The following is a 22,657-nucleotide window of genomic DNA, read 5'->3' as shown; positions in this document are numbered from 1 at the left end:
TAACCTCCCTCACGTGCTGTCGCAAAGGGGAGCGCCGTACGGCAGATGCTTTAGGTCAATCTTCCGGCTTCTGCCGTAAAGGCTGTCGGTCGGTCGGACGGATCCTTAGCTGAGGGCTGGGAAGATGGCGCTGCCGAGGATGCTCTGTGGTGAGCCTTGCGGGGCGAGCGGCTTACGGAGGGGAGGTGCTGCTGGGGAATCCCACGACCCACCTCTTCTTTCTCTCTTGCAGGGATTGGTAAGATTGCATGGAGCCTTGGCGGTTGCTCTCGGGCCGGCAGGTGAGCTTTTCTACCTGAAGTTCGCCAAAATTAAGAAATCCATCAAGGGACAACATTAGAATATGTGAAAACAGTTATTTAGGGTCCAGCTTGTTCTCTTTTGGTATCTTTAGCAGTGCTGTATTAATTTTGAAATTAATCTGTTATTGACCACAACCCCCCCCGCCCCAAAGCTGGTGAATCTGTTGAGAATAAGATATTGCTAAGAGACGCTGAGCTGGTGGACAGTTCAGCGGTTTGAATCCCTAGTGCTGCCGTGTAACGGGGTGAGCTCCCGTTACTTGTCCCAGTTTCTGCCAACCTAGCAGTTCGAAAGCAGGTAAAAGATGCAAGTAGAAAAAATAGGGACCACCTTTGGTGGGAAGGTAACAGCGGTCCGTGCACCTTTGGTGTTGAGTCATGCTGGCCACATGACCATGGAGATGTCTTCGGACAGCGCTGGCTCTTTGGCTTTGAAACAGAGATGAGCACCACCCCCTAGAGTCGGGAACGACTAGCATGTATGTGCGAGGGGAACCTTTACCTTTAGGAGGATCTATTCTTGCCTTTCCCCCTTATTTGTTTCTCCCTCTGCCTTAGTATTTTTCAGTGTTTTTCCCAATAATGCTGTTTCGAGAAAAGTAGCTGTAATTATCATTTATTTGAATTTTAATGAAATTAACCCATTTGATATTGCTTGTATTTTCGTGATTTCCTCCAAGCATTTGCTTTCTCTTTATATCTCTGTCTCAACTGAAATTTTCAAAATGGATTACAAATTGCAAATGAAATACAAATGCGTAATACAAATGGCCCTCAGATCATGCCCTCACGCTGTGTTGGACATCATAGTGCAGCATATTGACCCAGTCTTTCCAATGGCTATTATAATACATTTGATATCCTTTAAGATGCTGCAAAACTCCTTGTAACCAAGAATGATGAGTGATTCACAACTCTCTGCATTTTCAAATCATGGATTGAAATCATACGAACAAATGTTATGTTCAATCTCTTTTGTCCTTGCTATCAAATTAGCATGGATTAAATTTAATAAAAGCTAAAGTACATTTTTAAAAAATTCATAAATAGTATTTTGTAAACATGGCATACTGTACCACAGTTTTCAAATTGCAAGAACCCACTATATAGTTGATCAGAAATATTTTTTCCTGAATTCTACTTTCTACTTTCCTGAAGCAATGGTAGCGGAAAAACCATGATTCTTTGCTCCCATCATCCACTTCACTTCCAATAAAAATCCCTGTTTGGAACCAGTATCAATGATATACAATAATAAGTTTCTCTTTTTTATAATATCTTTATTAAGTTTCAACATCATACATTAAAATATAAGCTAATACAACAGAAAATGGCAAAACATATTAGACATGCCAAAAAATACACCTAACAAATATAGTAAGGTGATCTCTGACTTTCTTTTAGTACAGAGATATAATCACCTCTCTAGTTTCAAAGAAATAACTATCTATAAAATATCTTAAAATACTAATAATTAACTTACTAAAAACCAGCATTCCTAAAATGTTCTCTTAATTTCATCTAAAAAACACAATAAGTTACCAAATGCAAACAGGCTTATATTTTTTTAATTTTTTTAAAAAAACTAGAGTATTTCTGTAGTCAAATCCAATCTAACCTTCAAATTCTAAAATCAAATATGATTATTCTCTTTATCCTGTAAGAAATTTATCTGTGGCCCCAGGTCACATGAAATTTAATCAAATTATTGTCTGTAAGCAAAGCAGTCAATTTTGTCATTTCATTAATTTGCCATTAATTTCAAAGTCCATTCTTCCATTGTAGGTATATGTATATTCTTCTTTCTGTCTTTGGGCCTATAACAACCTCACTGCCATAATCACATGTAAAAACAAAGACGCATATTTTTTTCACCTTTTTGTCTGCCATCCCTAAAAAAATCCCTTCCGATTTCAGTATTAAAACCATGGTCAATTTTTTTAAATTCCAAAGCATGAATCTCAAATCTTTAGAAATGGAGCAACAGGAAACAATATTTATGGAGCCAGACAGCTCATTAGTTTTAACTAAGGCAACAAATGTATCTTCCAAATTCAGTTGGTTTTGTCAGTCACTAGCAGCTGTTTGTGGCCAGGATGGTAAGCCTAGCAGAGAGAAGGCAGGTGAAGGCACAACATAGGTCAGCTAGGGGCATGGCTGCAGGGAGCAGTTGTAAATGCAGGCTGCCCCAAATTTTTAGGTGACTGTGGGGGTGCCATAACAGTTGTACAAGAACTGGTCACAAGCTAATTTTTTCAGTGCTTTTGTAACTTTGAAGAGTAGCTGAATGAATAGATGTTAATTCAAATTGATTAGCTTTTGAGTAATCTCACATTCTCTGATAGTATGAAAGCATTATATATTTGTGATCACTAGATGGCACTGGAACACCCTGTAAAGCATAAGGTATTTGCTTTACAGGATAAATTATTAAAGAAAAACTTTCTTTCCATGAAATTTAAGAGTTGGTATAGAGCCAGTAGAGAAGATCTAAAGATACATACAGAAATTCTAGAACTTAAGAGGCTTAGGATTTACATTTGTTAGACAATAGCCAGCTGACGCTTCTTATGAATGTGAAAAAAATTTCAGTAGCTCTGTGATACTCTATACTTTTCAAATAATTGGAATCAAGTACTACCATATAATATTTCAAAAAGAGATTTCAAGGGCACTAGATATGTGCCTATATCTAATGCCCTATATCTAGTGCATATATATATATCTATATAGATATAGATATCTATATAGATATAGATATCTATATAGATATAGATATCTATATAGATATAGATATATGTTTTCTGAGGTTTTCGCGGGTGTTTGTATGTAGGTCTTTGGTTATTCGGGTTTTCTCCCGCGTAAAATTGGAAGTGTCTTGGCGACGTTTCGACGAAGTCTCATTCGACATCTTCAGGCTTCAGCTTCGTGCTTCTGGGAGCAATGTGTGATCGCAGCTGTTTCTTCCTTTTAACTGCTAGTGGGGGTTTGAACTGATTGGGTGGGAGCTTGGCTGTGCTCTGATTGGATGGGTTTTTTTGTGTGCTCTGATTGGATGGGGGTGTGTCCTGTTTGGGTGGGGGCTTGGTTGTGCTCAGATTAGTCTGAGTTGCAGGGGAATTTGAGCTGGTGAGCTGCATTGCTGTTGTTTGGCTTCGTGTTTGTGGTCGTGCTACATCTTCATAGTGGGTGTCTGTCTGCTGTATGTATGGATTGGAGGGGTTTGAAATGGCTAATGTTTCAGCTGCGGTCTGGCTTCTGGTCCTTGGTCGTGCTTCCTGATCAGTGTGGGTTTGGGTCTGCTTTCTGGGTGGATGTGTGGTGGTGACATCCTGAGTGGACCTCGTGAGTGTGGGTCTGGTGTCATTCCTCGTGTTAGGGACTCGTTTGTCAATAAGGGCAGGTTTCCAAATGGCTGGTAGGCAGGAGGTATCATCTCGTTTGTTCATGCTGTGTGGCCGTTTTTCTATCTCGATGGCTTCTCTGATTATTCTGTTGTTAAAGTGTTCAGTTTTGGCGATAGTTCTGGTCTTTTTAAAGTCAATATCGTGTCCTGTGGCTTTAAGGTGTTGGACCAGGGAAGAAGTTGGTTCCTCTTTTTTGACTGAGTTCTTGTGTTCTTCAATGCGTGCACTTATTCTTCTGTTGGTTTGTCCAATGTATGTGGTGGGGCAGGCGGTGCATGGGATTTCATATACTCCTTGATTTTCTAACTCAATTTTGTCTTTGGGCTTTGTTAGGATGGTGGATATTTTTTGGTTTGTGCAGAATGCTGTCTTGATGTTATGTTTGTGGAGGATCTTGCTGATTCTGTCTGTGGTGCCTTTTATATATGGGAGGAGGGCTGTGCCATTTTCTTGTTCTCTGTCTTGGATTTTAGTGGGGGGTTCTTTTTGGATTAGTTTGGTAATCTTATTTCTCTGGAATCCATTGGATGTTAGTACATTTGTGAGAGTGTGTAGTTCGGTTTTTAGGTGTTGTTCGTCAGCTAAGCATTTTGTTCTAGAGATGAGTGTCTTGGCTACGGAGTTGATCTGTGCTGGGTGGTGGTGTGAGAGTGCATGCAGATAGCGGTTTGTGTGTGTTTTCTTCTGGTAGATGGTGTGTCCTAGGGAGCCATTGGGTTTCTTGTAGACTAAGACATCTAGGAAGGGAAGTTGGTTGTTAACTTCTGTTTCCATGGTGAACTGTATTTTGGGGTGTAGGCTATTGAGGTGTGTGAGGAAGTTGTCAAGTTTTTCTTTCCCGTGTGGCCAGATTATGAAGGTGTCGTCTACGTATCTGAGCCAGAGTTTGGGTTTGTGATCAGATTTTTCTAGTGCTTGGGTTTCAAAGTGTTCCATGTAGAGGTTGGCAATGACAGGTGAGAGGGGTGATCCCATGGGTGCTCCTTCTATTTGTTTGTATTTTTGTCCGTTATAGATGAAGTATGTGTTGGATAGGCAGTGGTTGGTGGAATGTAGGTCCAATGGATTTCAGAGAAATAAATGGCTTTGAAACGGAGATGAGCACCGCCCCCTAGAGTCGGCAACGACTAGCACGTATGTGCGAGGGGAACCTTTACCTTTACCCTTTTAGATATGTGCCTAATGTAATTTAACACTCAAATTATTAAATAATTGTAGGGTTGAGTTCCTTTATTTAAAACAATACATTTAGTATTTTTGTCACATAAATATTATCAAATGTGCTCTATGTGCACTAAAGAAGGTTTATGTATGATGAAATATTCCTGAGGCGCATATGTGATATAAATGAATGAGTGAATATAGGGATTAAAAACTGGGTGGCCAGCCCCAGACTACACAGTTAAAAGAAGAAACTGAAAACTATATGGAAGAAATAATGGAATATAGTAAGTATAAAATGAGAGAATCCAAGTACGTCTGATAAAACTAATAGTGATAACCATCTCATTGGCTAGATTCACTCATTGTCCTAAGTCAAATGTTTTGATTTTTGCTTACTATTATATACCAATTCAGCCAGTGCAATTTTAAACCATGTTTTATGGCATAATGTAGATATGAGTCAAGTGGTTATTGGTTTATTGAAAACAAAACCAGTTAAAAGGTTGCTTAGTATAATATTCAAAGCCACATTGGGTGCTATGAATCCCTTTCTGATCTACAGTAAGCTATTTTTTAAAGGGTGAAAGTGACAGCTGTCACCGAAAACCCCGTATTTTAATGGTAGTTGAGTTTAGGCTTAAGTATATCTATTTCACTTTGCCCCAAAGAATTACGTTTGTTGTTTCCATATCTTTAGATTATACATAAATTAATAAATAGTTGTGGATATATTATCTTGCAGTGCAGTTGAGGATGTTGGCCTAAAATAAGTATTCTATTGGGTACTAGGTTACAGAATTAGAATAAATATGGTTTATTTGGGATGAATTTAGCATTCAGTATCGTAATAATTGTTGCAATCAGTGAGGAGTCCTTGGTGCTCTCTGAGCTTGGTTGTTTTCTTGCAGATGTTTCATTACCCAAAGTAGATGACATCATCAGTGGCTAATGAAATGTCTGCAAGAAAACAACCAAGCTCAGAGAGCACCAAGAACCCTTCATTTCAACCCTGAGCTACAAATATTCTGCTTTATGTATATTGCAACCAGTGATAGGATTTAGCTTTTGTAAAATGACAAAAAAACTTGTTTTGTAGAGTCCTGGCATCTTCCAGCATTCCTCTTCTATCAAATATGAGCAGATCTTTCGGGTACAGTACAAAGTGGGAAAAAAAGAACAACATCACCTATCCTCCACAAGGGCCAGATGAGCCTCGAAGACCAGCAGTAAGTCCTAGTTTTATGAGGAGTAGGTTTTAAGACCTGTGTTGGAGTTGGCAGTTATAATCATCATCACATCCTGTGCTAAACATTGGGCTACAGGTATACCCCACAGTTCTCAGTCTGTAGCCACAATCTCTGCATCCTTCAAAGCCTGTTCTTCATTCTGTCACCATCTCAGAGAATCTTCAGGAATAACTTCTTTATAAAAATTTCTCATTTGTGACATGGTCCCTATATAGGATGCAAAGCACCTTCTGGGGCAACATTTTGGAAGATGTTGATCTTATCAATAATTCTTGTAGATTTCCAAGTCTCACTGGCATAGATGGCAGTCAGTATGACAATGGCATTAAATAATTTGATCTTGGTGCTGTATTTATGGTGGATGTGGTCCACAGTGAGCCCATTTGTTGGAAGACAGCTGTTATAACAAATGTAATGAAATAAATGTTGAGCATTTTATAGCATCTCACTTGAATTAAATCCATGGGCCTAAAATATACCCACTCCTTTTAGCTGTTTGGCATCTTTGGGGTGCGATAGCGTGTGAAAAAACATAGAAGACTGTCATGTCTTCTTTCAGAACAATTCTAGTACTCATCACTGCAGCAGGTCAATAGCCCTCATTTTTTGGAAGGTCTACACTTGCATTTTATTTCATTAGCAACTGGGCCTTTCTCTTCCAGCCATCAACTGAAAATACCTGGAAGGGAAAAGTAAGGTCAGATGGAAGACATAATAGTAATAGAGAAGAATGTCAATAGCATAGTTGAGTGGACTTTGGTCATGGGCAGTTAATTCCCATATTATATAAAGCGGTGTTAAAATTTAACTGCTTCAGTATACCATGCTAATGGTTTATATAAAACAATATCAGCCACAACGTCAGGATTTTCTTAAGATACCTGACAACTTTTTCTACCTAGCTAGTATTCAGTTAGGTGAACCTGTGTATAAAACTGATCGGCCTGTGATCTCAGATGATTGCCTAGTCACTTCTCATGAGATTTCAGCTGTCTTGCCTAGAAATTTCATGAAATTCAGCTGGCTTTTATTTTTTTAAACTGTAATCAAAGGCAGCCACATGTAGTGTCTGAGATGTTATAAGATACTCTAGGGCTATGGTTTGTTACTGATATATACTATTTAAAACAATTTAACTCAACAGGATATATTAGGGGTTTGAGTCTTGAATGATCTTGGCTCTGTCTCTTCTGTGCTCAAATATGGACATATTCATTTAGGGATAAATTGCTATAGCCATTTTACATAAGATACTTTTGCATAATAAACACTTCTTTTTTAAAGGAAGTATACCACAGTCGAAGAGATATCAAATACGACAAGGAAAAGATGTGGTTCTTGGCCAAATTGGTAAGAGCTTTTTTTTTTGGTAGATTTCTTAAGGTGTTTTTCGGTAGATTTCTTAGATGTTTATATGATCCTGATTTTTCCTAGTTCATCAGTTTATAGTTATGCTTCTTCAGTGTTTTATTCAGACCTCAAAACAGTAAATAAAAACCTATGTGATACAAGTAACACTTGCTGATTAATTGCTCATTCAGTGACTATTTGAAGTTACAGCCGCTGAAAAATGAGACCTATGACTGATTCTTGAACTTGCACTGGTCACAGTGTCCCCATGGTCAACTGAACATGATTCGGGTGCTTGGCAACTTGTGCACATTTCATTTTGATCAGTGTCCTGCAGTCATGTGATTGTCATTTGTGACTTTCACAGCAGGCTTCATGGTGGCATCACACTTAACAACTGCAGTGATTCGCTTAACAACCAGTTGGAACTAATATCATAAGTTGGACATGGTCATGTGATGTTTCACTTTATGACTATGTTGCTTAGCGACAATTGCCAGTCTCACTTGAGTTGGTAAGTGAGGACTACTTGCATTGCCCTTTTATGCTAAAATATGTTTGCCATTGAAATCATTTGAGACGGTTTTTGTACAAAATATTATTTCTTTCCATTTCAGATACGGGGAATGTCCATTGATGAAGCACTGGCTCAGTTGGAATTCAATGATAAAAAAGGCGCAAAAATAATCAAAGAGGTATGTTACATTTTTCTTCAAAATGTGTTTCTTTCTGATTTTGGTTAAAGCCATTTATTTGAGAGATTTTCTGAAATTTATTATTCAATATATACAGAGATTTTATCTCTATATTATGTGGATCTTTAATTTCCAAACAGAGTTTTGTACTTTAGAAAATGTGACCATTTGCCTGTGGTTAAAGATATTTGGGTAGGTGAAAGCAGGGAAGGGGTCCCAAGCATTAGAAAGCAGAAAAATAAAAAATGCTAATACAAGAAAGTCAGTTTGCTAAAGAGTAATGAATTAGAAAAAAAACATGGTTGATATGTTTTGACAGAAAAGGGAAACAGGTAAAATAGAAATGAATCTTGGGAAAAAGGTTGTGATGCTTAATATAAAGGTGGAGTGGACTATTTGGAAAAAGGAAAAGTGAATACAACTGTAGGCTGGATTCATGAAACATGTTGAGCTAAAATGTGTTTTGCTTATTTCTGGCATAGAGTATTCTGCGAATTTAGCCACTATAGCTAAGTGTTAACACAGCACACTAACAAATGGAACTATTATGGCATATTCATTAACTTAGTTTTCTAAGCTATGACTACTAAATACATCACAATTTGTTCAGCTTGCACAGTGCATACACATGGTTAGTGCTCTGAGTAAACAAAGATTCTGGATAGCCACAGTTATATGCACAAAAGTGTTTCAGGAAGAAATGGAATTAAAGAGGGAAAAATATGATTGTGCTGTGTAGGTAAGCTCTAGGAAAGAGGGAATTGGGATAACCATGCAGTTCTGCATCAATTGTATGGCAGATGTGCCTGTATGAGAGTGTGAAATTTAAAATAGAAATTATTGGTTGTAGGCTCTTTGAAAATTATTTAATTTTTTTAAAGAGATCAAAGTATGTCAACAAGCCAGTAGAATAAATGGAATAACCCTAAAATATTAGGCCTTCAGGAAGGCCTGCTCAATATTGTTGGGGGATGGAATCTAATTAAAACATCCACTGTCTTAAGGATGTTGTGGCTGGATGATGTAAGTTGTAGCTGAACATTAAAAAAAGGATTTAAAGGTTTCCCCTGTCCAGTCATGACCAACTCAAGGGGGCGGTGCTTATTTCTGATTCTCAGCCAAGGGAGCCTGTATTGTTGGAAAGACGCTTCTATCATCATGTGGCAAGAAAATATGAAAAAATGAAAAAGAAAAAATGTGGCCAGCAGGTTTCAAAACCTGTCACTACCGTTTTGCTCCTAGGCACACGTGCAATGCTTCTGCGCACATACAGAAGCTCTGGGTGGCCGGAGCCTCTTGCCGCCGCCGCTACTGGTTCGCCCGAACTGTGGCGAACCAGCCACAACTCACCACTGGAATGCAATAATCTTTCCACTGAAGTGGTATCTATTTATCTACTTGGATTTACATGCTTCTGAATTGCTAGGTTGGCAGGCTCAGTGATTAAAATGCTGAATTTGTCAGCTGGAAAGCCCACAGCCTGGGTTCGAGACCAGAGTGCCATGCAACGGGATGAGCTCTTGTTACTCGCCCCAGCTCCTGCCAGCCTAGCTGAACATACATACCTACATATCCTCAGGTTGGAGAACGCCACCAACTTCTGTTCTTCTGGGGCATGGGCTTGTTTGAACTTCTAAAAGTGAACTAAGGCAATGCTGTGCTCAGTGATCTGGCAGTAGGGCTCATGGAATAAAAATCCCATTACAGAAGCTTCTGCCGTGAAGAGTATAGGATTTTCAATTACCGGTATGCAGGCCATTTTGCTAAGACTCAAATATTCCTTTGTTTCTCTTTATATAGCTTTAAAGCTCTTAAATTAAAAATGTTCACGATCTCTTTGACTTTATTATTTTTTTCCTTTTTCATAATAGGTTCTTCTGGAAGCCCAGGAACTGGCAGTGACAAAATATAATGTAGAATTTAAATCCAATTTATACATTGGTAAATACTTTATAATTGTGTGAAACTTTCTCAAACATAAGCAGAATGTAATGTAATTTATAATGTATGGATAGTCCTTAACTTACAATCACAATTGGGATCAGAATTTCCAAGTTGGTTAAGTGAATCATCATCAATTTTACAACCTTTTTTCCCCATGGTTGTTAAGCAAAGAGAACAACGAGAACAGAGAAAAAGGTTTAAGAAACACTGATATATAGTATAAGTAAGATCTGAAAGATTGTTTATCACATTAGAAGGTGCTTAGCTACACATGTCATGTTTCCCTGAAAATAAGACCCTGTCTTATATTTTTCTGAACCCTGAAATAAGCGCTTGGCCTTATTGCCATGCGCTCAAAAGCCCGATCGGGCTTATTATCCGGGGATGTCTTATTTTGGGGAAAACAGGGTAATACCTTTAATATTTTTATTGTATAATTTTTATTGTGTTTCCTTGCTTAATGCTTTATGTAGAATTTTGAATGGTGACAAACAAAACAAGTCAGTGATGTCACTGATGTAAGACAAGTTTCCTTAATTTCCGGAAGTAGCAACATTCTTGGCACAACAGCAGTAGGCAGAGATAGCTGATGGAGACAAAAGAGAAGAATTTTTTAATGCACCTTTTTTTAATGTTTCAATCGTTTTGTCTCTTGTGTTTTTTTTCTTTTATGTCTTCTTGGATTTTTATTTAGTTTTAATATTTTGTATTTTAACGTTGTTCTGAATAAAATAAAAAATATAGAAAAAAGAGAAGAATCTTAAAAAGCCCTGCTAGTTCAGAATGAAGGCTAGCTGCTGTCACATGAATATGTAGTCCTTGACTTACAACAGTTCATTTAGTGACTGTTCGAAGTTACAATGGCATTGAAAAAAGTGACTTATGACCATTTTTCATACAACCATTGCGGCATCCCCATGGCCTTGTGATCAAAATTAAGACATTTGGCAACTGGCTCATATTTATGATATTGCAGTGTCCCTGGATCGTGATCACCTTTTGCAAGCTTCTGACAAGGTCAGTGGGGAAGCCAGATTCACTTAACAACCGTGTTACTAACTTAACAGTTGCAGTGATTAACAACTGTGGCAAGAAGGGTCGTAAAACAGGGCAACACTCAGTTAACAAATGTCTCGTTTAACAACATAAATTTTGGGCTCAATTGTGGTCATAAGTCGAGGACCACCTATATTCATCCATTCTTCTTATTCAGTTGGCTTGATTATCCTTCTAGAAGTCTGATGTTCTGTCCCCCCTCCCACTTCATGGAGAAACGCGAGTTTCACAGTCCTTTTATTGACACAGACCTGATTCTTCTATAGGAAGCACAAGACTTGGCAGCGACTCTGCAGAGACCTGCTAAGTTCTGAAGTCTTTATCTCGGACAGAGATAAAAGCACTCGTGTCCAAGTCCCGTTGCCAAGCTTACAGGAAAGAAAAACTTTTAACTCCCGGGTGACAGAGCTGCAACACACGCTGGGTCACGAAGCCCAATGGCAGCTCCACCCGCTTTTATCCCCTGTGGGGTGTGGCTCCATGACTCAGCACTCTCTGAGCCTGCCACACCTCTTCCTCTGCTGCACACGCTTATCTCTTCATTGCTGCCTCGGGTCGATCCAGGATTGATCCTCAGCAGCTGGAGTTTGGGGCGTTGCCAGGGAGGAGAAGGAGGGTCCGGGAGAGAGGCCTTCTCAGCTCCTCCTCCTCCTGGTCTGCAGCTGGAACCTGGGGTGAAGCCAGAGAGGAGGGTCCTGAAAAGGGAAGCCTTGTTGGCTCCTCCCCCTCACTCTCAGAGTCATCCTGCTCCATGAGGACAGGCTCGGGGGCCAGAGCCACAACATCTGAACCATTTTCTGTTTTCTTTGAGATGTATTAAACAGATAATGAACTGTTGAACTGACTCTTCTACTAAGTGTTTCTTTGGATCTCGGTTGTAACCAGGTTTTTCCTTTGATATTTTCTAGCTCAATCATTTTCTGGAAAAGGACACTATTTAAAAAGAATCCGCTATCACGGCAAAGGCTGTTTTGGGATTATGGACAAAGTCAAATGTCATTACTTTGTGAGATTAGTTGAAGGACCACCTCCACCTCCAGCACCTGCAAAGACTGGATTTGATCAAGCTAAGGAGTACGTTGAACAACTTCGGAAAAGAACCATAATTAATACACTATGACAGCTCTCATAAAACAGTGTATCAGTTTTTCCTGTTTGATTAAAAAAATGTAAATAAAGTACATTTTATAAAAAAAAATTCAATTTCCTATTTCTGAAAACAGTCATACATGATACATTGGTATTTAGGAAGGGAGCTTTTGCTAATGGAGAGCTTTTCGAATTGGAATGGTGGTCAGAAAATAAGGGGTTTTTTTGTACTGGTAGTGGAAGGCAATCTGTCCAATACTTCTAATACAGGCAGAACATTGTCCTGATCTGATAAGTGTCTGAATTGGAAACTACTTGGGAATCTTGTGGAAAATTGAATTTCATCAGAGAAGAAAGATTGGATGTAAATAAAACAATTCCCAATGTTGAAACAAAACTCTTAAGAGAAAATGTACCTAATATTCCAACTATATTTTTAAAAATGTCTGTGGTCTTTCATAATGTGTTATTAAAATAATAGGTTTGTTTTGTTGATCGTTGGAATTTAGTTTCACGATTCTTCATTATCTTCCAATTCTTCACAGGGGCTATGTATTTCTGAACAGTAAGTGAGTAATGCAATGAAATTTCAGTGCAATAAAACATGATTACAGATGGTATGCCTGTTTGTTTATTTTACTGAGAAAACATAGAAAATTCTGTAGAACTTGCAACCCTTGAAATTTGCCTGTGTATTCAGATTCATTAATAAGTTTTCTTCAGAAATGCATAAAACTAGCTAAGTAGTAGAAAGTAGATTGTTTAATGATAATTGCATAGCATGTGTACTTTAGATTTCAAAAAGTATCAGATAATTAAAAGTTCACTTAATTTTAATGGCAAGCAACTTTCTGCCTATGTATTTTCATATCCTTGTTAGTTGTAGATTACAGAACAAAGTTCACTCTTCATATGAAAATATCATTTATTGTTTTGTATCTTAATTATTTAATTAAAAATTCTGAAGGACTTATAAAATGAATTAAAACAGGAGGTAATTTAACTTAGTACTGTTGTGTGTCCACCGACTTTTAAAAGAAATAATGTTGATTTTAGGCTTTTGATATCCTTCCCTCACATATAATCTTTGTTTAAAACTCTTCCATTATCTGGACATTGTTATTTTAATGCCACAATTGTCAGCCCTTCAAGGAAGATCAGAAGGGGAAATGGACATTACAGGAAAACCATGACTATTCTTTATTAATAGCAAATTAGTAGTATACAATGTAAGGGTAGATGACCACTTAAAGAAACAATCAAATGCCCGAATGATGAATGGACCAATAATAATAAGGGAAATTTGTGATGCTATAAAGAAGATTAATAAAAAGAGCCCCTGTTCCAGATGGATTATTGATTTATTACAAATATTTTCCAAATGAATTTTTATTACTTTTACAAAAAAATAATAAACTCATTTTTAAATTCCATTTTAGGTAATGGAAAGATACCAGATAGTTGGACAGGAGCAGTGATTCCAAAAGAAGGCCAGGATTTGATTTTGCAAAAAAATTATAGGACAATACTTACTAATAATTATAAAATAATCACAATTTTATCTGAAAGGCAGAAAATGTTTTTCAAGATTTTATCCATGAAGACCAGAGTGGATTTTTTTAAAAACCCAAAAAATAATATTAGAAATGTTCTTTTTTTAAAAAAATATTTTTTATTAAACAGATTTTTTAAAAAAACAAATATTAACACTTTCTTCTTTTCAACAGTTTTGCATTGGTGATCAATACTTATACATTTTCTCTCTCTTATCCTAATGTATCTTTTATTTTATTTATTTATTTATTTTATTAGATTTTTATACCGCCCTTCTCCCGAAGGACTCAGGGCAGTGTACAGCCAAATAAAACCCACAATATACACATAAAAACAAGATTAAAACCGAGCATATTACAAGGACGGCCAGAATTTAAAACAATTTAAAACCCTAAAATATAAATAGCCCCAATTAAAAATCTAATAAAACTTTTAAGCCAGTCCCGCTTGAATAAATAGGTGCGTTTTCAGCTCACGGCTTTTATACATACATTTCTAATATATATATATATATATATCACTATAATATATTATATTCTGATTATTTTATTTACATATAAACTTAAATATACACGTGTACCCAATTTCCTTTCCACAATTTTTGTTTCTTCCTATTCTCATATTTCTACTCCTAATTTAGCTGTTATTTAATCTTTCCTTGTCCTTTTCCCCCACTTTCCTCCAACAATTTATACCATCTCTCCCAGACTAGATAATATTGTTTCTTCTTTTTCTTGTATCTCCTTCCTAAACTTATCCATTTCTGCACATTCCATGATTTTTCTAATTACATTGTCTTCTGATGGTATATTGTTATTTTTCCAGTTCTGTGGGTAGACTATTCAATATTAGAAATGTTCTTAATGTATTAGTGTACATGGCACAATATAGTGAAAAGCAAGTTTAATATTTCTTAGCAATTCTTGATGCAGAGAAAGCTTTTGACAATTCAATTGGTTTTTCTGTTTAAAATTTGGAAGATACCAATTTTGGAAAGAACTTTATTAATATGGGTGAAATCAATACATTTTCACAAAAGGCACAAATAATTGTGAAGGGGGGTGTGTCGATCAAGCTCTGAAATACAGAAAGAAATGAGGCAGGGATGCCTGCTTTCTCCATTGTCATTCATTTGGTTTTTCAAGTTTTGAGTAGAAATGTAATAGAAATGAGACTTACTGGTGTGAAAATTAAGAAAGAAATGTATAAATTAAAGACATTTGTTGATGGTTTGGTTCTAATTTTGGAGAAGAATCCTTTAGGAAGAAGGATAAACGTAGTAATGGAAAAATAATTTGATGAATTGTCTGGATTTAAAATTAACAAGGGAAAAGTACAAAGATATTGAAAAGATTAAGATAGCCCCCCCAAAAATTGAAAAGTGGCTTTCAGATTGAAAAAAATGTGAACACTTGGGTATCATAACGAACTTGAATTGTATGAATTCATGTCATAATTATGTTAAAGTATGGCATGAAATTAAGGATTTATTAAGATGGAGAAAATTATTGTTTGGAAGAATCTTTATGTTAAAAATTTACTCTTCTCCCTCTCACATCCCATTGAATCAATGGGAACCTGCCTAAGATTCTTTTGATACTATCTTTTCCCTAGATCTTAGGGAATGTTTCAGCTCATTCTGCTTATATGATGATTCTTGCCTATTTCCCTTAAGGTCATCTCCCTAACTCTCTATGCAAGTATGAAGAGCATTCTATAACAATAATATCAAAAATAATGGCAACATCTAAAGCAGTGCATTTGATGAAGGTCACTTCTCAGGTTCTCCTGAAATTAGTGACCTTCAGCTATTCAACAACAATACATATGTTGAAGCGTATATTTTATTTAGATTTATAATCCACATTTCATCTAAATATAGAGGGCAACCTTCCAGCATCTTGAGATTACACTGCTGTAAATTTTAATGGTGTGACTTGGAACTCTGTCTCTCTGTCAGAGGTGGGTTTCAGCAGGTTCTGACCAGTTATGGAGAACTGGTAGCTGAAATTTTGAGTAGTTCGGAGAACTGATAGTAAAAATTCTGACTAGCCCCACCCCGATCTATTCTCTACCTCCTGAGTCCCAGCTAATCGGGAGAAAATGGGGATTTTGCAGTAACCTTCCCCTGGAGTGGGGAGGGAATGGAGATTTTACAGTATCCTTCCCCTGCCACACCTACCAAGCCATGCCCACCAGCCATGCCACACCCACCAAGCCACGCCCGCAGAACCGGTAGTAAAAAAACCCACCACTGCTCTGTGTATATGTGTTTCTGTGTGTGTGTGTAGATGCCTTCATTCCTATATCTATACTTAATCCCCAAAATGCCAAATTATAGGCTCCAAAATTACTGTCAAGCCCTCACATTGTCACAAAACCTGTGGTGTGATCTCCACCTCTTCAAAACGTTGCTCACTTTGCTTTGGAAGTCAGGTTGTTACAGTACAACTTCCTTTCTCTAGCTTCATCAAGACTGCACGGTAAGCTGGACAGAAAAATAACTAAGGACTTCATTCATTCTGTATATCCCTGGTCTCCATTCATCACTGGCTCTTAACTGAATTGTGCTACAAATAAACTGGAAGTCAATCTAGATTTTAATACCAGCAAGATATAATCCATAGAGTGAATATCAGTTAATAATTTAGCTGTTACATTCTGACTATTTTAGAAGAGTTCCCAAATGTATCCTCATTCCTAATTCATTACAGCAATAAAAACTAGAAAGGATTATCAAAGCAAGAATTTTTCCATCGGGGCAGATACCTATTCTGGCCTTTCAATATTCATACTGAATATGGTCAGATTTTCACCCCCCCACTTCCCCACACCCATCCACCCACACCTACTCCTTATTGGATACTTAACACCGTCAAAAAGTGGTGGAATACAATTCATATCTACAAGCAAAGCAAGAATATCTGGGTTATAACTGTTTTGAACTCATTTAATGTATTAATGATGCACAAAATAGAGACGATAAACCAGAACATCCCATTTCTCAGTTATAAATAAGCACCATGGAGAAGATTTATTAGTTCGGCAGCTCTCACATAGCACTCCACCAACAGCACAAATATCCTATGTACTTTTTGCTAATAGTAGAGAATATATGTAGCTCTGGGTTGAACTGTTTATGAGAACTCAAAGCATTCAGAACATAGCAGCTAAATTATTAATTGCTACTCACTCCATGGATTATATCTTGCTGGCACTACTAAAATCTGCATGGACTTCCAGTTTATTTCTAGCACAATCGAACTGAAGCCAATGTTGAATTAAGACCAGGCATATGAAAGTTCACAGTTAGTCATAGAAATTCACTAATGTATACGGGCTATTGGAGTGCGGGGAACATTTCTCTGTTTTTACACAGTGCATCTGTGGAAATGGTATTTTCAGACACACTAGCCACCAGGAGGCACACTGTGACCAATTTTGTTGTAAGGTGACTCTTCAGATGTGGGTAGATGGGACACAAGTTTCTGTACTTGGAGCTAAATTCATGGTTCATGGATCTTCCTATTCTAGTGGACTATCGGCAATGGTGGGATTCAGCCAGTTCGCACCACTTCAGGAGAACCGGTTGTTAGCTTTCTGAGCAGTCTGGCAAACTGCTTGTTAGAAGAAATCATTAGGGCAGAGAACCAGTTGTTAAATTACTTGAATCCCATCACTGACTATAGGGGATGCATTAGCTTTATGAGCTAATGCCCATCTTTCCTTTCAAAGAAGAGGAATGGAAGCCATGTAAAACCCTGTACATGATAGCATGACATAATGTAACATCTACATGTCTCTAAGGAAAGGTGGATTTTATGCACCCTTCTGAAAATGTCAATATACTCCTTCCTGCAAGTCTGAGTACCAAGACTTGGAGAGCTGCTCATGCACTTATATCTTCAGCATTTTAGTTTTAAGATTAATTTAAGATTATCCCTGGTGGACATTCCTTGTTTAGCCTCATACTTTCCATACTCCTTTGTTTGTTCATTCATTTGTATTTCACATTTCTTAATGACCTGTCTACTTTAGAGATGGGCTCTGGGCAGTGTACAATATAATCAACAAAATTAAACAATTAATTTAACTTAAAATTAAACTTTAAAATTATAAAAACATCATAAAAAATGCAGAACATGAAGAATTCCAGAACGGGGAATCAACAGCTGTTACTATAGGCGGATGGGAGATTCTCATGGGGCCAGCCAGCCCCATAGTTTTGTAGGTCACTGTGTCCCTTATGCAAGGCTACAGAGCCAAATTTTGTGGAAGGCCAAAAGGTTAGGGGCTTTCCTCACATCTGAGAGCAAAATGTTCCACAATGTAAGGGCAGTGGCAGAGAAGGCCCTCCTCTTAGCAATAGCAATAGCATTTATTTATTTATTTATATTTTTATACCACCCTTCTCCAAAGACTCAGGGCAGTATACAGCCAGAATAAAACAGTAACACAGCAATTAAAACCATATATCACTAAAAATCTAATTCAATTTGGCTAAGAGGGTGAGGGTGGTGCTATTTCCACGGTAAGGGGGAGGGGCAGATATGGCGGAAGTGGGGGCTCATATCATGTTATGGGGACGCGTGCTCGATGTTTGCAGGCGATCGCGCGTCCCGAGCCCTCAAACTTCTCCCGTTCCCCGGATGGTCAGGACCCTCAGAGCCCTGGTCTTCGGCTGATGTTGTGCAACGCACGGTCCGTGGTCAATAAGGCCCCCCTGATTTACGATCTTATCCAGGGGGGTGCCGCGGACCTTATGGGCGTTACAGAGACCTGGTTGGGCACAGAAGGGGGCGTGCCCCTTGTTCAAATGTGCCCGCCGGGTTCCCGGCCATCCCACCAGCCGAGGGGCCAGGGTAGGGGTGGTGGGGTGGCGGTTGTGATTAGAGAGAGTCTGGAGCCGAGGGAGACCACTGTACCTCAGATTGCCGGGTGTGAATCCCTCTTTGTGAGATGGGGTCATAGATGTCAGATGGGCTTGCTGGTCGCGTACCTGGCTCCTTGCTGCGTGACAGCTGCCCTGCCCGAGCTCCTGGAGGTGCTTGCTGGGTGGTAGTTGAGACCCCAGACTTTTAGTCATGGGGACTTTAACTTGCCATCTTCCGCTCGCCATCGACGGCAGCTCGGGAGTTCATGGCTTCCATGACGGCCTTGGACCTGACCCAAGTAGTTGATGGCCCTACTCACATTGGGGTGGCACTCTGACCTGATTTTTCTCTGGTCAGTGGTTGAGAGATCTGGACTTAAAGGAAATAGTCACTGAACCTTTGTCATGGTCAGATCACTCTCTTCTTTGCCTGGACTTTCTGACCGCCATTCACCACCGCAGGGAGACGGAGCCGATACGTTGGTTCCGTCCCAGGCGCCTGATGGACCCGGATGGGTTCCGGACGGAGCTTGGGCCATTTCCTGAGGGTCTGGCTCACGGCTCGGTTGAGGAACTTGTTGAGGCCTGGGAACGGGCCGCGGCGGGGGCCTTAGACCGTGTCGTGCCTTTGCGGCCTCTGACCCGGCGCAGGTCCCAACCGCCCTTGGTTCTCCGAGGAGCTGAGAGGATGAAGCGCCGGAGAAGACGCCTAGAGAGTTCCTGGAGGTCTAGCCGCTCGAAGCTGATCGACACTAGTGAAGTCCTATACTAGGACTTACCTAGTGGCATTGAGGAAGCGAGGCGTAGCTACGCCTCCTCATTGCATCGGCAGATAACCGCCCAGCCGCCTGTTCGGGTGACCCGCCTCCTCCTACATCAGGGGAGCGGGATGACCCGCTGCAGGACGTGCTGAGGAGTTTAACGGTTATCTATACGATAAAATCGCTCAGCTCGGGATGGTCTGGACCAAGATTGCGTGACGGGTGAGATGCTCGAGGGTGGTCTTGGCGATATTGTTTGGGATGAGTTTGACCCTGTGGCTCCGAGGACATGGACAGGTTGTTGGGTAGGCTGAATGCCACCACGTGTTTACTGGACCCGTGCCCTCCTGGCTGGTGCTGGCCACTCGGGAGGTGACACGAGGCTGGCTCCAGGCGATTACGATCGCTTCTTTGGTGGAGGGTCTTCCGGCCGCCTTGAAAGAGGCGGTGGTGAGGCCCTCCTTAAGAAGCCTTCCTGGACCCGGCTGTTTTAGGTAATTATCGTCGTCTCCAACCCGCCGCGCGAAGGTTGTAGAGAGTATGGTGGCATATCAGTTTCCTTACACCTGGATGAAACTGTCTATCTAGACCTGCTCCAGTCCGGTTTCCGCCCGGTTACAGCACGGAGACGGCTTTGGTCGCTGGTGGATGATCTCTGGAGGGCCAGGGATAGGGGTTGTTCCTCTGCCCTGGTCCTATTAGACCTCTCAGCGGCTTTCGATACCATCGACTATGGTATCCTGCTGCGCCGGTTGGAGGGATTGGGAGTGGAGGCACCGCTTATCGGTGGTTCTCCTCCTATCTCTCCGACCGTCGCAGTCGGTGTTGACAGGGGGCAGAGGTCGGCCCCGAGGCGCCACACTTGTGGGGTACCGCAGGGGTCGATCCTCACGCCCCTACTGTATAACATCTACATGAAGCCGCTGGGTGAGATCATCAGTGGTTTCGTGTGAAGTACCAGCTGTATGCGGATGACACCCAGCTGTACTTTTCACACCGGACCACCCCAACGGTTATCAAGTGCTGTCCCGGTGTCTGGAGGCCGACGGGTCTGGATGGGGAGAAACAGGCTCAAGCTCAATCCCGCCAAGACAGAGTGGCTGTGGATGCCGGCATCCCGGTACAGTCAGCTAAATCCGCTGACCATCGGTGGCGAGTCAGTGGCCCCGATGGAGAGGGTTCGCAACTTAGGCGCCTCCTGGATGAACGGCTGTCTCTAGAAGATCATTTGACGGCCGCTCCAGGAGAGCGTTCTACCAGGTTCGCCTGGTACGCCAGTTGCGCCTTTCTGGACCGGGATGCCCTATGCACGGTCACCCACGCACTCGTGACGCCTCGCCTGGATTACTGCAATGCTCTCACATGGGGCTCCCCTTGAAGGGCATCCGGAGGCTGCAGTTAGTCCAGAATGCGGCTGCGCGGGTGATAGATGGAGCCCCTCGTGGCTCCCGTATAACACCCATCCTGCGCAGACTGCACTGGCTGCCTGTGGCCTTCCGGGTGCGCTTCAAGGTTTTGGTGACCACCTTTAAAGCGCTCCATGGCATAGGGCCGGGTTATCTACGGGACCGCCTGCTGCTACCGAATACCTCTCACCGACCCGTGCGCTCTCACAGAGGGCCCCCTCAGGGTGCCGCCAGCGAGGCAATGTCGTCTGGCGACGCCCAGGGGAAGGGCCTTCTCTGTGGGGGCTCCCACCCTCTGGAATGAACTGCCCCCAGGACTTCGTCAGCTTTCGGACCTTCGGACCTTCCGCCGCGAGCTTAAAACATATCTATTTAACTGCGCAGGACTGAGTTAGATTTTAGTTTGTGGGTTTTATCTTGGGTTTTAATTTTTATATTTTTAATTAAGGCTTTTGAATAAGTTTTTTAATTGTTTTTAGAATTGTATTTATTGTATTTTTTGTTTTTTAAATGCCTGTAAACCGCCCTGAGTCCTTTGGGAGATAGGGCGGTATATAAATATAAACAATAAATAAATAAATAAATAAATAAGAGTTAAAAATAATAGAATAAAATTATAAAAACATTATAAAACCCCATTAAAATTCCCATTTAGGCCAGCCCTGCTCGATGAAATAAGAAAGTCTTGAGCTTGCGCCCAAAGGTTTAGATTTAAAGGTTTAAAGGTTTAATTTAGACTTATATACCACTTCACAGTGCTTTACAGCCAGTGGTGGGATTCAAGTAATTTAACAACTGGTTCTCTGCCGTAATGATTTCTTCCAACAACCAGTTCGCCAAACTGCTCTGAAAGTTAACAACCGGTTCTCCCGAAGTGGTGTGAACTGGCTGAATCCCACCACTGTTTACAGCCCTTTCTAAGCGGTTTAGAGAGTCAGCATTTTGCCCCCAACAATCTGGCTCCTCATTTACTGACTCAGAAGGATGGAAGGCTGAGTCAAACTTGAGCCTGGTGAGATTTGATCTGCAAAATTGCAGGAAGTCAGGCAGCCAGCAGAAGTAGCCTGCAGTACTGCATTCTAACCACTGTGCCACCACAGCTCCTAGACCCTACCAGCTGAAAGTCTTTAGCTGACCGGTTCTTGCTTGCCTGAATGAGTGTGTGAGATGGGCTGATGTAAGCTGGTTATATAGGTAGCCTGGCCCTATGCCATGGAGGTTTTTATAGGTAACAACCGACACCTTGAATTGGACCTGGAAGCCCGCTGGCACCCAGTGCAGTTCATGTGCCCCTCTTTGGACACCCAGTATGGCTCACATGACCACATTCTGTACCAGTTGAAGCTTCCATATACTTTTCAAGAATAGCCTGATGTAGACTGTGTTGCAATAGTCCAATAAGGAGATGACCAGGGCATAGGTGACTGAGCAGAAGGCCTCCCTGTCCAGGAAGGGGCATAACTGGTATATAATGTGAAGGAAAGAGTCTCCTGGCCATGTACCCTAAAAGGAAGCCAGATGCACATTGGAGTTCATAAGCTATTTTATCTAAAAGTTACACATCATCCTACCTGCCCAACTCTGACATATTCTGTGATATTTTAGAATTCCTGAACTTGGGTAAGGCACTGCACAGAATATTTTCTGTAAAATCCTTTTGGAATCCAGGCTATTTCAATCCAACATCAGACAAGATTATAATAAGGAAGGAAGGAAGGAATGCTGAGAAAGGATAAAACAATACCAGTTTGGGGTTCTATAACTATTCTAATAACATTATTCTATAATTCTATTACAGCAATATCTAGA

General features: G+C 40.3%; 1 protein-coding gene across 1 annotated transcript; it reads left to right on the top strand.

The window, feature by feature from the left end:
* The first annotated feature begins 42 nt into the window (after positions 1-42).
* MRPL22 (mitochondrial ribosomal protein L22) lies at positions 43-12,872 on the top strand. The gene is made up of 7 exons (XM_058172561.1): positions 43-149; positions 233-281; positions 5,970-6,099; positions 7,405-7,470; positions 8,088-8,165; positions 10,037-10,106; positions 12,074-12,872. Exons 1-7 carry the CDS (start codon positions 125-127, stop codon positions 12,283-12,285), a joined length of 630 nt encoding a protein of 209 aa, XP_058028544.1. The 5' UTR covers positions 43-124; the 3' UTR covers positions 12,286-12,872.
* The last annotated feature ends 9,785 nt before the right edge of the window (positions 12,873-22,657 follow it).

Source organism: Ahaetulla prasina, chromosome 2 (assembly GCF_028640845.1).
Source record: "Ahaetulla prasina isolate Xishuangbanna chromosome 2, ASM2864084v1, whole genome shotgun sequence".
NCBI lineage: Eukaryota > Metazoa > Chordata > Lepidosauria > Squamata > Colubridae > Ahaetulla > Ahaetulla prasina.
Note: the sequence above shows the minus strand (reverse complement) of the source record. Positions and strands in the feature narration are given on the sequence as shown.